Source organism: Benincasa hispida, chromosome 6 (genome assembly GCF_027475165.1).
Source record: "Benincasa hispida cultivar pf3 chromosome 6, pf3_genome.v1.1, whole genome shotgun sequence".
Classification (NCBI taxonomy): Eukaryota; Viridiplantae; Streptophyta; class Magnoliopsida; order Cucurbitales; family Cucurbitaceae; genus Benincasa; species Benincasa hispida.
Genome location: NC_143483.1, coordinates 25,580,753 through 25,596,450, shown reverse-complemented (window position 1 = coordinate 25,596,450; position 15,698 = coordinate 25,580,753). Strand labels below are relative to the sequence as shown.

Below are 15,698 nucleotides of genomic sequence, written 5' to 3'. Positions count from 1 at the left end.
CCAAACTCTCAATTTCTCCCAAAAGATTATTGGTAATGAATATTTGTGATAGGTAAAAAATCAATATTTCAACAAAATTTCCTAAAGAAATGCATTATTGTGTTTGAAAAACTTGTGGAAAAAAGAAAATTAAAAACTTTCGGGATATTTGACCCCAATTGGGTTGAGTTGGTGGGTAAAAAAATTAACCCACCATTTGGTTTACCCATTATTAAAGAGGTTTATTGCCTTGTTATTCATATTAAATCATATTTCTCATCTCGTTATTCGTATCAACTCTCTTAATTACTCTTTGTCTATAATAATTATTAACTCAACTCAATTGTGGATGACAAACGTCCTTTCATAACTCAGAATTTGGAAGGAAAAAAAGTGATAAGAGATAGAATCTTACAATTGGTTGTTTGTTTTATTCCAACCAACATCCATAGAGAGAGAAAAAAGCAATGAAAGGGCAAAATGGGAAAATAAAACAATGATAGTCACCAAAAGAGAAACTCAAACAATGAATGGAAGATTCAGAAGGAAGGCGATGTGACTTTCACTTTGGTTTACAATAAAAATGTTTGAAAAATAAACTCCCTCTCGGTTTCGTTAGCAAGTCAATCTTCAACGCCATAGCCATAGCCATAGCCATAAAATTTACATTCTTCTTCATTTCTTCAACTCCACAGCTAACACGGCCTTCGATCTGATTCTCGAATACCCATTTCGCCAACCACAATGTGTGGGATTTTCGCGTATTTGAATTACAATGTCGACAGAGACAGGCGCTTCATTCTCCAGGTTTTGTTTAATGGCCTCCGCCGTTTGGAGTACAGAGGCTATGATTCTGCCGGGATCTCCGTCGATTCTTCTCCCTTTCACTCTCAATTCAATTCAGATCTCAGCAATGGTCATTCCCTCCCTCCCCTTCCCCTCGTCTTTCGTCAGGCTGGCAACATCGATTCCCTTGTCAAATCTGTTCACCGGGGTAATTCTTTTTTTGTCTCTCTGTTCTTTAATTATGGGGATTTTTTTTTTCAAAATTTATTTTTAATCTTCACCCTGTTTAGTTCATGTAAGAACTTCGGGAGAAGAGAGGGATTTGTTTCCCTTTTTGTGTAATTACTTTTTGAGTATCAATTAGCAGTTATTTCTAAGTTAATGTTCTTAATTGGGTTGGATTGGATCATGGGTAATAATGACAGCATGATCTCGCAGGGTTAATTTTGTAGTACTGTTCTTCATTAAATAATTTATTAATTTATTTCATAATCCCTATGTTGTTCTTGGATGTTACTATTATGACAAGTCATGAATGAAGGTAAGGTAGTGTAGTACTAGGATTTTTTTCCCTGATCTCACTTCACAAACTTCTGGTTTGTGTATGGCACTCTGTTTTTCCAAGGAATAAGGTCATTGCCAGAGTTATTGTTTATGTTTTTGCTTTTCTCTCTCTTGTTCCTTTGGTGATTGTGTATTGGTAATACTTATTTCCTCCATTTTTTTTTATTTAATTCCTTGGTCCTTGGGAAATTTCAAAAAAAGTTAATTGTGGCAAATGTAAAATTTTCAGATGTTGAATCAACCAATTTGAATTTGGAGGAACATTTCTCTGTACATGCTGGGATTGCACATACCCGTTGGGCAACTCATGGAGAGCCAGCTCCAAGGAATAGTCATCCTCAAACCTCTGGTCCTGAAAATGAATTTCTGGTTGTTCACAATGGAATTATTACTAATTATGAGGTTTGTTGAGAGATTTCCGTTATTGTTCTCTGTTTATATTTTCTTATACAACCGATGCATGAGTGGAGATTTGAACTTCTGACTTCAAGTAAAAGAGTAGATGCTTTAATTGCTTAGTTATACTCATGTTGAACTATTTATATTTTCTCACAAGTTACTGGATTTCCATTCTGTATTTTTTATTCTGCAACTATTCATAACTCTCCAATTTATATTTTACTTTTATTAATTCTATTTGCTCCCATATTTGATCTTCTCTGCACTAGGTGCAGTGCCCTTCTGTCTGACCTTCACCGAATCTATTTTCTTCAGGTCTTAAAGGAAACTCTAGTTCGACATGGTTTTGTTTTTGAATCTGATACCGATACGGAAGTAATTCCAAAGCTGGCAAAATTTGTTTTTGACAATGCAACTGAAGGTATGAAAAACTTTTGTTAAATAATACAGCCAAATATTGAATAACAAGATCCAATGAAGCAAGAACTGTAGTTCTGTCTGTTCCTTTGGCTTACCTTTGTTTTGGGCTTTTGTTCAACATACAGGCTCTTGGTGGTACACAAATTACACTAAATTCTTTTGTTACTATAGCAGTCTAATGACTATTAATAATTTGAGGGCTCTTCTTATTAGTTATGTGGGAGGAAGTTTCCTCTACCCTGTCCTCAGGCTGTTCTTTTGACCCTTTTGATGAATGTACATCTCTGATTCATATACATAAAAAGAAAACTTTGCCTTACCAAAATACAAGATGACAAACTTTCACAGTTCTTCCAAATGTATGAATATGCGTTTATTCTGCAATTGCCTGAATATGTTATTTATTGATGCCCTGAATTTAAAGCACAACTTCTATATTGTTGTGAAGAGTTGAACAAATTTCTGCTCACATAATGTGACAAACTGCATTGAAGAAACCTAATTTGAAATGGAATATCTTGTTACAATATTATTATGGGAAAGCCTTTGGTTATCTTAGTACCATTTATCATAGTTGTCTGGTTTCCTCTGTTTCTTTAGCCTTTTTTTGTAATTAGTATTTGTTCAGAGGAACAATTCTGCTGGATCATTGCAGTCTTTTTCCTATTGAACTTTTGTTTAAAAAATGGAAAGAATTTTTGAGAGCAATTCCTAATAGCCACTTAGCTTCTTGGACGAGTAATTTAGAATTTTTTTCTGCTTATGTTTTTTGTAGTAGAAATGCCACCTGCCATGAGTTCACGTTATGAATATGCTCAACTGAATAGTTTTTCTAGTGTTTATCAGAAAATCAAATTTCAGTTAATGATCGATCATGCGAGTATGTTCCTGTTTTACAGGTGGTCAGGCTGTCACATTTAATCAAGTTGTGCTTGAAGTTATGAGGCATCTGGAAGGAGCTTATGCACTAATTTTCAAAAGCAGACATTACCCGAATGAATTGATTGCTTGCAAACGTGGTAGTCCATTGATCCTCGGAGTTAAAGTAAGTTAAGAATAATAGTAAAAGATAAACGACTGTATGCTCCTCCAACTTGGCAGGTCCTTTTGAAAGAAAAAAGAAAAATTGGAGTAGGTTGTCTTTTACATCATTACTTTCTCTTCTTTCCCATTTTATTTGAAGTTAATCTAAGTATATGAATACTATCCTGAGGGGTTCATAAACATAAAAAGTTTTCCTGTTATTATTCTGATTATTATCCATCATATCAGTATTTTGACATTGATTTTTGTAGGATAGCTCTTTGACGACATTGTTTAAGTCATGATGTTTGTTATTATTAGATGATATATAATTACCTTTACCTACTAGCTGAAACTTTTGGGTCAATTGGTGATTTAAGATGATATCAGAGCAGGTTGGTTTAGGACGTCTTGTATTTAAACCCTTGCATTGCTGTTTCCTTCCCAATCAATATTGATTTCCACTTGTTGGGTTTTCTTCATATTTCAAGCCCACAAGTGAGGGAAGTGTGAGATGATATATAATTAAATCTACCTTCACCTACTAGCTTAACTTTTGGGTCAATTGGTGATTTAAGAGTTATGATATATATAATATTCTTGTTTATCAACAAAAAGGTTATAAGATTTTGTTAAGAATGTTCCTAGTCCCTTGGCAATGATACTTGCGATGTAGACATCATTCAAGTTTGAATTCTAGCAACCACATTTTATGTTGTGATTTTCACCTTTGTTCTTAATGCTATATCTATCTAGAAAGAGGCTCCATTTAAGTGGAAATTATGTTCTGGTGATAAAAACTATTTAATGAAAAAATTCTGTTTTGTGGCTTTTTATAATACATTATTTAACTTTAACTTTGAATAATATACCCTTCATTCGTAAATGTCACCTTACTTAACTAACTTTTCTGTTCCTCCTTTTTTATCTCTACTTTAATTCCTACGTTAGGATTTAGCTGAAAATACCTGCAATGGATCAGCATTCAATGACGACAAGTTTCTTTCGAAAAATGGGCACCCAAAAGAACTTTTCTTATCCAGCGATGCTAATGCCGTAGTTGAACATACAAAGAAAGCTTTGGTGATAGAGGATGGTGAAGTTGTTCATATCAAGGTTTTATTTTCTTTCATCTCTTCTCTCTTTTTCCTCCTTCATTCCTTCTGGATTGTAAGTCAACCTATTATTTTGAACTTGGCATTTTGCTTCATTTATTCTGAGCATTTACTTTTATAACTTTACATGTTGCTTTCGACTGACGAGGAAGTTGTGTGAGCCTCATTTTTATTGAGAAACAAGTACGGAGGAGTCTTTTCTTCCTCCAACTTATCACACCAAAATATGGAACAACTTATGCAGTTGTTTATCAATCTTGTTAACTTTGGGGCATAGTTTGACATAGGATTCCTCTTCCGAAGCTTTAGAAGTAAAGCAAATTACACTGAAAATTTGTCAGTTCAAATTACAAAGAAATTGTCAGTTTTGATGTTATAAACAAGGGGTTCTTGTGTTGTTTTAGGATGGAGCTGTATCTATAGTGAAGTTTGACAAGGAGATGGGGAAAAGTGGTGCTGCTCTTTCTAGACCTGCATCGGTGCAACGTGCCTTGTCAGTTCTAGAAATGGAGGTCGAGCAAATAAATAAGGGAAATTATGAGCACTACATGCAAAAAGAAATTCATGAACAACCTGAATCTCTAACGACCACAATGAGGGGGAGGCTAATACGTCGAGCTTCTTCCAAAGAGAAAACTGTTCTTTTGGGTGGACTAAAGGATCGCCTTAAAACAATAAGGCGAAGCAGGCGTATTGTTTTCATTGGTTGTGGTACAAGCTACAATGCTGCTTTAGCTGCCAGGCCTATCCTTGAAGAACTATCTGGTACTGACTGTTAGATTATAAGTAGATCTTCCAATTGTGAAAATTGATGATTACTAAACTTTTTGTACTGCTCTTTCCTTGTCTAATGTAGGTGTTCCTGTTACAATGGAAATTGCTAGTGATCTCTTGGATCGTCAAGGGCCAATATACAGAGAAGATACAGCTGTTTTTGTTAGTCAATCTGGTGAAACTGCAGATACTTTACACGCCTTGGAATATGCTTTAGAAAATGGAGCATTGTGCGTAGGCATAACGAATACAGTTGGTAGTGCAATAGCCAGGAATACACATTGTGGAATTCATATAAATGCGGGTGCCGAGATTGGTGTCGCAAGTACAAAAGTGAGATTAGATTCACCCAACTTTTTTTTTCTTGATCTAATTTGTTATTGATCGCTCTCGTTAAAACTTAGAAAACATACAGGCATACACAAGTCAAATAGTTGTGATGGCCATGATGGCTCTTGCAATTGGTGGGGACTCAATCTCCCATCAAAGAAGAAGAGAGGCTATAATAGATGGCTTATTTGAATTGCCAAGTAAGTCTTGTTTTAGCTCATTCATATTCCTTCCTCATTTATTTATTTGTTTGGTTTAAATCCTATTTTGGATTTAAGCTTTCATGTTTATTTTGTTTTAGTCTCTGAGCTCTTAAACATTTTGTCTTGGTATTTGAACTTTTCATAAAAGATCGTTTTGATCTTTCAAAAAACCTGATACAGGCACATTTTTGTTCATTTACTTGATTAATTGATGTTTACATGGAAGTTTTTGAAGTCATATATGGTCAAGTATGGACTAAAACAAACCTCTAAAAGTTTAGAAACTAAAACAAAACATCTTGAAAATTCAAGGTCTCAAGATATGAACCTCATTTTTCTAACTTGTTTTTAGCATTTTTCTTTGAGCCACCTTACTTGAACATGATCTATTCTATTGGTTGTACAATTGTGTCCATGAGTTCTAAACCATTTTTCTGTGAGCGAAAAAGATTCTTGTATAGGTAACAAAGTTCATAGCTTAAAGGTACTTTTGATATTGCTCATTGCAGACAAAGTGAGGGAAGTGCTGAAACTGGATCAGGAAATGAAGGATCTTGCTGAACTATTGATTGCTGAGCAGTCACTTCTTGTATTTGGGAGAGGATACAACTATGCTACAGCGCTCGAGGGTGCTTTGAAAGTAAAGGAAGTGGCACTAATGCACAGTGAAGGATTGCTTGCTGGGGAAATGAAACACGGTCCTTTAGCATTGGTTGATGAAAATCTTCCGATTGTTGTTATTGCTACACGTGATGCTTGCTTCAGGTTTATTTCTTTGCTGCAATAGAATTCTATTGATTTTCTGGAATCTTCAGTTTACTGAGTAATCCATCTGTTAACAGCAAGCAGCAGTCTGTCATTCAACAACTTCATGCTCGCAAAGGTCGCCTCATAGTCATGTGTTCCAAAGGAGATGCTCAAAGTGTGTGCCCCGGAGATTCCTGTAGAGTAATAGAAGTTCCCCAAGTTGAGGATTGCCTCCAACCCGTGATTAATATCATTCCATTACAGGTATTAATACTGGGTTTTGTTGGGTGCTTGATTGACCTGAAACGTTAAAACAAGCACAATAGGTCATTTATACTAATTAAATCTGAGTAAAAGGTTGATGGTTAAATTAAAAATCTGTCCTTAAAAGTGTATTGTCTAATTGATCCTTAAACTTTCAATTTGATGTCAAATAGGCCCAAGGTGTACTAGGTACTTTTTAAAATTCAAATTACTCTTTGCACACAAATTGAAAGTTCAAGACCTAAGACCATTGAATTTTAGAGACCTATAGTATTTGGCATAGAGCTTAGGACTAGACGTGTAAGTTACAAAACATAACTTAATTACCAAATAAACCTAAGTTTAAATACCATAGTTTAACATTGTACAACACAATAATTCACTTATAATTATATTAATAAAATGTAAGTACTGATTGATCCTTAAACTTAAAATGTGATGGTAGGCTTCTGATATACGACCCATTCTTTAAAATTCTTCAACCTTTTAGTTGTCTGATAGTGAGCGTGCATTTGAATACCTTTTTCCAACTTATCCATGAAAATAGCAGTATATTTGTGTTGGATTATGACATTCGCCTGTTCTGGTTGGTGCAGTTATTGGCATATCATCTCACTGTTCTTAGGGGTTACAATTGTGATCAGCCTAGAAATCTTGCCAAGAGTGTGACAACAGAGTAGTGAACTAGCTCCATTCACAATATCTTTCCTCCTCTTTCACTCTTAACACCTCATGAGGGTTCGACTTCTTTGTGCGACGCTGCTCAGGATCTCCTTGTAGATTGCAACTTCTGATCTTCTGATGATATTATTTTAACTAGGGTGGTGAGTCTTGTCCTTTGTATATTAGCAGATAATAGTGGCTGCTAGGCTTTCACAATTCTATTCATTTGGAAGATAATGTGTTTAGTTACCAATATGTTGTACTATGCTTCATTCTTATTTAACTGTTCTTCAACTTTTGTGAGCCCCTCTTGCTTCACCACTTGGTCATCTCATCTCTATTATCCAAGTTTAGATGGAATATTATAAAAGGGCAGAGCAATTAACTAAAAAGCCAAAGCATACAAGTTAGTGATGGCAGCTATGTCAATTAACTTGTTATGATTATTAAATAGGCAAATCTTGTTATTAGTTCCTAAGTGTGGAATTAGTTCCTAAGTGTCTTGTTTGGACACAGATAGATCGTTTTCACTAACTTCAAATCTTGTTATTTTACTCGACTCTTAAAAATCACTAGTAAACAAGGTCAGATATAATATATTAAGTGAAAACAACTATAAATTTTCTATCTTATAACAAAATATAATTTGTACGTTAAACTATAAAAATATTAATAATTTTAAAATTCATATATTGAATATCAACGTATAGATATTTAAATTTAATGTCTAATTTGGTCGTTATGTAGCTAAGGCATACCAAATCTGGTTTGAACTTACTAAATGTTATTTTTTTTTTCAAATTGATTTTTTTTTTAGAATAGGTGATATTATTATACAAAAACAAGGTGGATTCCACAGCCCGGGATCAAGACATCAAAGCAACAAAGCACAAGCAAAGACAAGGCAAAAACACCAAAACAAAGCCAACAAGATAAAACCAGAATAAAACTAACACATAGACGCAAACTCGCAAACCACCAGGAAGAAAGGCAGAGAAAAGAACCCAAAACCCCATAAACTAGGACTACAGCAAAACAGAGAACAACGTGAAGTTCAAAAGGAAAAAACATCCATACACACACTAGATAAGACCAAGAAGGTCAACCCACCAGGAAGTAGCACGAGCATGAACCGTAGAGACCACAATGTGAACCAGAGTAGACACCGACCTCGGATCTCCATGCAACCACCAATTACGCTCCTGCCAGATGTAGTATATGGATGCACACCAGAAAACACGGAACAACTTACTACGCACCCCCTTACCCGACCCCACTTGGCACAACCAACTCAACTCTACATCCCAACCAGCCACCCGATGCGTCAAACCCAACTGACGCAACACACGAGACCACACCTCTCTCCCAAACCCACACTCAAAAAATAAATGATCCCACGACTCTACACCTTCCCCACACAGAAGACACCCCCCCTGACAACACACCTCAACTCCTCAACCAATCTTGTGTATCCAACCTGTCCCTCACTGCTAACCACGCATAGAAGGAGTGACGCAGAATACCACCCCCCACCCACAAAATACCAGCCCAAGACACCTTAGGACGACAAGGACATATACTCTCCCAAGCACTAGCGATAGAAAACCGACCACAAGAATCCGACACCCAAACCTAATAATCACCCTAGGCCCCACTGCCTGGATAAAACCCCATATCTCAAGTAGCTCCCAAGACACTGTAGACCACCTCCAACCTCCCTCACCATCCAAGAACTCTGACAACCGCGCTTCCAAAATACTCCTTGCATCATGAACCACTGTAGACCCGTATGAATCCAAGGATCCCACCAAACAAAACAAGTCCGTCCATCACCAATCATCAAATGAACCAGATGCTTGAATCTATCTTTACTTCGCAAGATAGCCCTCAAGCACCAAGACCTCCCAACCTCACTCCGAATAACCCACAACGACCGCCTACGCAAAACATACGCCTCCACCTACGCCACCCACAGTGACCCCGATTTAATTAAGTTGCCAGAACAGCTTCATAATAGCAGCCTGGTTCCAAGAGGCCACATGCTTCACACCCAATCCCCCCTCTCCCAACGGCAAGCACACCTCATCCCACGCTACCCGTGCACCACCCTGACTCACCACACTACCCTTCCATAAATAACTACGTAATAGACGATTAACCTCATGAGTTACACACGCAGGCAACACGAATATACTACACCAAAAAACTTGAAAGGACTATAAAACAGACCTAACAAGCTACAACCTCCCAGTAAAGGAGAGGGACCTCGCTGCTCAGCTTCTAATACGAGCTGTAATCCTCTATATCAAAGGCGCACAATCCACAACCCTCAACCGACTCGCCAATAAAGGTAAACCCAGATACCTAACAGGAAACGAACCAAGAGAGACACCTATATACACAGCTAGTTCCTTCGCGTCCCTAGACTCCACACCCGCAAGAAACATGGAACTCTTCCCAACATTTGCAACTAACCCAGACAGCTCTGCAAACTCTGTCAATACCGACCTTACAAACTCCAAAGAATCTCTCTTAGCTGCACAGAAAATCCTCAAATCGTCTGCAAAAACCAAATGAGTTAGGCCCAAGCGCTCATACCAATTATGGAACCTAAACAACACAGGAGGTTTATTCAACAACCTAGACAAGATCTCCATCACCATCACAAACAAAAAAAGAGACAACGGATCCCCTTGCCTCAACCCTTTCCGACCAGGAAAAAATCCTTCAAGGGAACCATTAATCATCACAAAGAACTTAGGCGAAGTAACACAAGCCCTCACCCAACTAACAAACTGAAGGGGCGTACCTATAGCCAACAACAACACCAAACAGAAAATCCCAATTCACCGAATCGTAAGACTTCTGAAGGTCTACCTTTAACACACAACGCGACTTCCTTCTGCCCTCCTTATAGCTCTCCACGAGCTCCTGACACAATAAAATGTTATAAAAAATCGACCTACCCAAAAAAAATGCAGTCTCATTAACATTGATGAAATCAGGCAACCACAACCGCAATCTCTCAGCTAAGATCCTCGAGATACACTTATACACAACATTGCAACATGAAATAGGACGAAACTCCTCCATACGTTCAGCTTCCCGCCTCTTAGGGATGAGAGTAATAGCAGTAGAATTAACTCTACCAGGCAGGTAACATGTCTAAAAAAAAATTCAGCACAGTGTCATAGAAATCATCCCCAACCACATTCCAAGCAGCTCTATAAAAATCCACCGAAAACCCATCAAGCCTAGGAGCCTTCCTAGACTTCATCGAGAATAAAGCCTTCTGAATCTCCTCCCGATTCATTGGCCGACCAAGTGCCTCCACCCCCTACTCGGGCCAACTGAACTGCACAATATCCCCAATTCGGGTAGTAAGATCCCTATACCCCACATGCTGAGCCCTAAGCAACCCCGAAAGAATTCTACCGCCACCCTTGCCATCCTGTCATGCACCATCTGGCGAGTCCCTCCAGCATCCACGACCGTAAATAAACCATTGCAGCTGCGACGAGAACGAATATAACAATGAAAAAAAGCTGTGTTCATATCACCTAACTTCAACCACCTGACCTTGGCCTTCTGCCAGAGCGACGCCTCTTCCAATCTTGCCACTAACCAGAACACCTCAGTGGCCCGAGCCTCCTCTGCACACACCGACTTTGAATCAGGATTCCTTTCTACCGTAGCCTGAGCAGCCTCCATAACCTGCCTAGCCGCTCACACCTCATCAGCTAAAACAGAGATACGCCTACTAAACGATGCACAAAAACCCGCTTCAGTGCCTCTAAATTTCGCACAAAACTAACCATAGAAGACACATCCTCAGACCTTCTCCACACTGACCTGATAGTATCAAGAAAACCCTCTACCTTCGCCCAATGAGAAAAATAACAAAACGTAGGAGGCGGCCTACTCCTCGTCTCCCCTGTAGAAACTAGAAGAAGGCTATGATCAGAAATCCCCCACTGGCCAACCCTAACCTCTGAACACGGAAAAGCTACCTTCCATGTCTCATTGGACAAGCATCGATCCAAGCAGCGCAAGATACCACTCCCCTGAAGTTTACTAGTCCAGGTGAACCAGTTACCTGTCACACCCAACTCAACCAGATCCGCCTTCAATAACACCTCATTAAACTCCTCCATATCCCTCAAGCTAGGGCAACCACCAAAATCCTCTGAACTACTACGAATAGCATTAAAATCCCCCAAAACAACTCCAGGAAGCTGCCACGAAGCACACATCAATCAACTGAGACCACAAGTTCCTCCTCTCTCTAACGTGATTAGAGGCATACACAACATCAGTATGTACTTTAGCACTGGATACAATATCCACTAAGGTTCCAGAAATGAATTGATCCCCACTGACATCAATAGAAAAATCATAGATATTCTTCCGCCACATCACCCAAATCCTCCCAACTCCCTGCACACTATAGGTACACACACAACTCCAGGCATCACCAAACCTACCCATCACCATACCAAAATTCTCACGACGAACCCTCGTCTCAAGCAAACAACAGAAAGTAATAGAGGAGGAAGCTAGAAAGTTTGCCACCACCCTACACTTGATAGGGTCATTCAACCCCCTGACATTCTAGGAACACCAAATCATGAATCTTGCAAGAGATCACACCTACCACTTCTCACTGGGACTTTGCCCAAACTCCCGAATATCCCATCCATTACAAACAACGGATCAGGATCTTCCTACACTAGTGTCAATGGCAACGAGTCTCCCTCATTATCACACAAAATATTAAACTGATTACGATCATCAACATGCTTTACAAACCCCGTAATTTTAGGGGACCCATAAACTACTCTGCTCTTCAAGGGCGCTGTACTCGGTGAACCACTACCACCCCTATGCCCTACACCTTCTCTATCACGCCTACGTCGACTAACCATAGTAAATTCTTCAACCCTCTCCACGCCCTTAATCTCATCCACTAGGCTAGCTCCCTTTGCACCTATACCCAAGTCCTGCCCCTTCCTCACACTCTCAATTCCCCCATTCTCCTTCAAACACCTCTCATTAACTGCCACAATACACAACTCCTGACCCTTCTCCACACCCTGTTGCTCACACGCCGCCCTAGTATGCCCAAAGGAACCACAACAAGAACACATATGAGGTTTCCACTCATACATTATTGGAATAATAAACTCCTGACCCTGCATTCTAACAGTGATTGAAGGGGGCATTAACGAATCACCATCCACCTGAAAAAAACCCTCGCATACGATAACCGTCGCCGCTCTCTTGTTCTAACATCAAAAGAGACAGGTTTACCCATGACACTAGCTAACACTACTAACCCCTATCCGTCCACAACTTCAGGGGAATACGCTTTAGTTTAATCCAAATAGGAATAGAATAAAAAACAAAGGTTTCAGGAACAATACCTGGAGACCACTGTCGTAATAAGATGGGCTTGCCACCAAAGTGCCATAGACCATTCTCCATCACCCAATCCCGTGACTCTACCTTCTAAAAATTAAAGATAATCAAACCATTATCCAACAAGGTAATAGTTGGCATCTCTACATGTCCCCAAATTCTCTAAATAAGACGATAAATAACAGAATACGGGAGTTTGGCATCCACAAAATGACCAACCAGAGATTTCTCCCATACACAAATACCCTCATCAATAATCTCCTCGCAAGGTTCAACAATAACTTTATCATTTTCAACCAATGGGGGAATGAACTCCAAATCACCCCTCAACTTAGACCAAAAAAGGGCTGCCCACGACTTTCCCCCTTTCACATCGGATCCATAACCACTAGAACCACACCCTTCCTCCAACCGAACCACCTTTGGACCAAACCCCTTAGCTAAATCTAGGCGAGTACAATGGGAATCAATCAAGGTTCTTTTACGGCAGTCCAGCTATTTGACTCGGACGAAGAACCTGAATGTCCACCGATCGACCCTCACTTCCACAAAGCCCAGTCCGCGAAACTTCCTCACTGTCTGACTTCTCACCCCCCGAGCTTCCCAACTCCGACCCCGCACCACGCGACCCACCCACCAAAGCTCCCATGCTTATCGACCCTTTCCCCAGCTCTTCCTGCGCCATTCCACTCCCTTCACTCAGCCTCAGCCCACTCCCAACAGGCACGTTCATTCCAGCTCCCTCAAGGCCCATCTCAATACCCCTCACGACTCGATTTTCATCCGAGCCCTCAATACCCTCAAGGCTTCCAGACACCTCCTTCACTTCCTGCCCATCAACTAACCCAATACCGAGTCCACTCGGTTCAACCCTTACAACCCGAATTTCCTTCTTCAACCCAACACTCCCCATACCAGACCCTTCACCTTCCTCAGAGCGACCATCAGATAACTCAAAATTTTTCACCTCCGAAGAACGAGCACCCAATCCCAAATCGATCTCCAGTCTAAGCAGACGAAAGGGTTGAGGAGTAACTTGCCCTTCATTCTTCTCCTTCAGTCATAGAGGCGACCACTTACGCACCATCATCACCAACTCTCACCGTGTTAAACCCATACCTCAATAAGATTGTCACCGTCTGCCAACCAACAGAACCCAGCCTCACCAGTCGACTGCGAGCACCTCTACCAGTCAACAAGCTGCAAACGAAACCTGTACAGACTCAGTCGATGGCGGCCGTCGAACGTAGCTTCGAATCCACCCGAACAGACCCGAAACCAGGAACCTCAGTCGACAACGACGACATGTAAAAATCGAATGTTTCCCACCCGAACGTAGAAACCAGGAATCCAGGAGCTCAGCTTCTATCAGACGTGAACGTAGAAGACGAAAAACATCACCAGTTGCGAAACGACGACCGACGGAAGCCCACACGATGTAGACGAAGCGACGGCCCACGACCCATAGAGAACCCTAGGTGGCGGTGAACTCTAGAGCTGTATCCAATCTCTTTAGGCGGCGGCGAACCTTTGTTGATGGCCCACGACCCGTAGAGAACCCTAGGCGGTGGCAAACCCTCTTCAAATTGAAATTTACTAAACACTAATATGCTTCATATGATTGGTAATTTTTCAAAAAACATAGTTGACAATAATTATTTTAAAAGCTACCTCAATTTCAAACGGAGACTTAGTAGATCGACTTGAGAAAAAAGTATTTTTCAAAAAACTCATTTTTATTTAAACACTTTTGATAAAAACTGATTAAAATACACTTAAAAATTATTTTGAGTACTTGTGAAATACCCAAATTTCTTTTAAAATGACTTATTTCTTTAAATTAAATACTTGAAAATATATTCCAAACATACTCTTAATCTATTTGAACGAATCAAAAAACCTTTAGAGAAAATATATCAAATTCATAGTTAGTATTAAATTAAGCAAGTAATTTAAATAAAACGAAGTAATTTATTTTAAATATTTACGACTAAACCGTAAGAATAAATAATGATCAAATTGTTTTTTTAAAAGAAACAAGGATCAAAATGGTTAAAAGGTCACTAATTATGACATAAAAGTTTAATTATTATTGTTGTAAACACGTAATATTTAGGGAAATTATTTCAAATGGTAAAATTGTTAAAAATATTTATAAGATATAACAAAATTTTAGAAATATCAATGATCTATCAATATAGGCGATAGATATTAATAGAAGTCTATCAGTGTCTATAATTGATGGTTCTAAAATTTTATTATATTTTACAAATATTTTGATTTATTTTTCTATATTTAAAAATAGACCTAATATTTATTTATTTATTTAAAGTACAAAAGTTGTGAGCAGGTCACTTGTGACCGTTGGTCGTCGAAAACTTCTCTTCCCTTCCACTTCCCTTTCTTCCTCCGTTTCCCTTGGATTTTTCATTGTTAAAAGTGTTAAAAAAAGATCTGATACACGTGTTAAGATAAGTGATCAACTCAATAAAAATTTTATAAAGTAGAACTTCGCCAACAGTATCAGCATTTCTTGCAGTCTAAGGAATGTTTGGATTAGCTAAATCGAATATGCCTCGTTAACACAAAACCATTCCTCCTTCATTAGAAGAAAATGGAGTAAATCAAGTTATATACAATATCAAAACTCATTCTCTCTTCTAATTCACATCCCAATCAAAGATGATTTTGGAAAAGATAAACAATAAGTCGTAGCAGTTAGATTTTTAAGATAAAAAGGGAAGAAGACGACAGCCTCTGTTGAATGAGTTTTTATACTCTTTTCTATATATTTTCCACACAGTACATATACACCCACAGCACTCCTTATATACACTTATTTGGTGAATAGGACAAAGAATAAAGAACCTCGGCAGAGAGATAAATCAGTGGAAGGCCGTTACAACCGATTGGAAATTTGGTATTTTGGGAGAAGAGTCCACGCATTACTACAGAATTTGAATTACTTGAGGTTTTTCCAATGTCAAATAAAGAATATACTTGACACTTATAA

At 38.8% G+C, this 15,698-nt stretch overlaps 1 protein-coding gene across 1 annotated transcript; it reads left to right on the top strand.

Moving 5' to 3' along the window:
- Window positions 1-507: 507 nt before the first annotated feature.
- GFAT (putative glucosamine-fructose-6-phosphate aminotransferase) lies at window positions 508-7,573 on the top strand. Its single transcript, XM_039034976.2, has 11 exons — window positions 508-973; window positions 1,559-1,731; window positions 2,044-2,149; window positions 3,048-3,193; window positions 4,123-4,287; window positions 4,691-5,051; window positions 5,143-5,393; window positions 5,476-5,590; window positions 6,103-6,358; window positions 6,436-6,604; window positions 7,201-7,573. The coding sequence occupies exons 1-11, from the start codon at window positions 724-726 to the stop codon at window positions 7,282-7,284; spliced, it is 2,076 nt and encodes a 691-aa protein (XP_038890904.1). The 5' UTR covers window positions 508-723; the 3' UTR covers window positions 7,285-7,573.
- The last annotated feature ends 8,125 nt before the right edge of the window (window positions 7,574-15,698 follow it).

Excerpts from the sequence above, each read along its gene's own strand:
- GFAT (XM_039034976.2), top strand. The coding sequence starts at position 724 with ATGTGTGGGATTTTCGCGTATTTGAATTACAATGTCGACAGAGACAGG. Across the intron at positions 2,150-3,047 it reads TTTTGACAATGCAACTGAAG|GTGGTCAGGCTGTCACATTT; the intron begins GTATGAAAAACT and ends CCTGTTTTACAG. Across the intron at positions 3,194-4,122 it reads CATTGATCCTCGGAGTTAAA|GATTTAGCTGAAAATACCTG; the intron begins GTAAGTTAAGAA and ends TTCCTACGTTAG.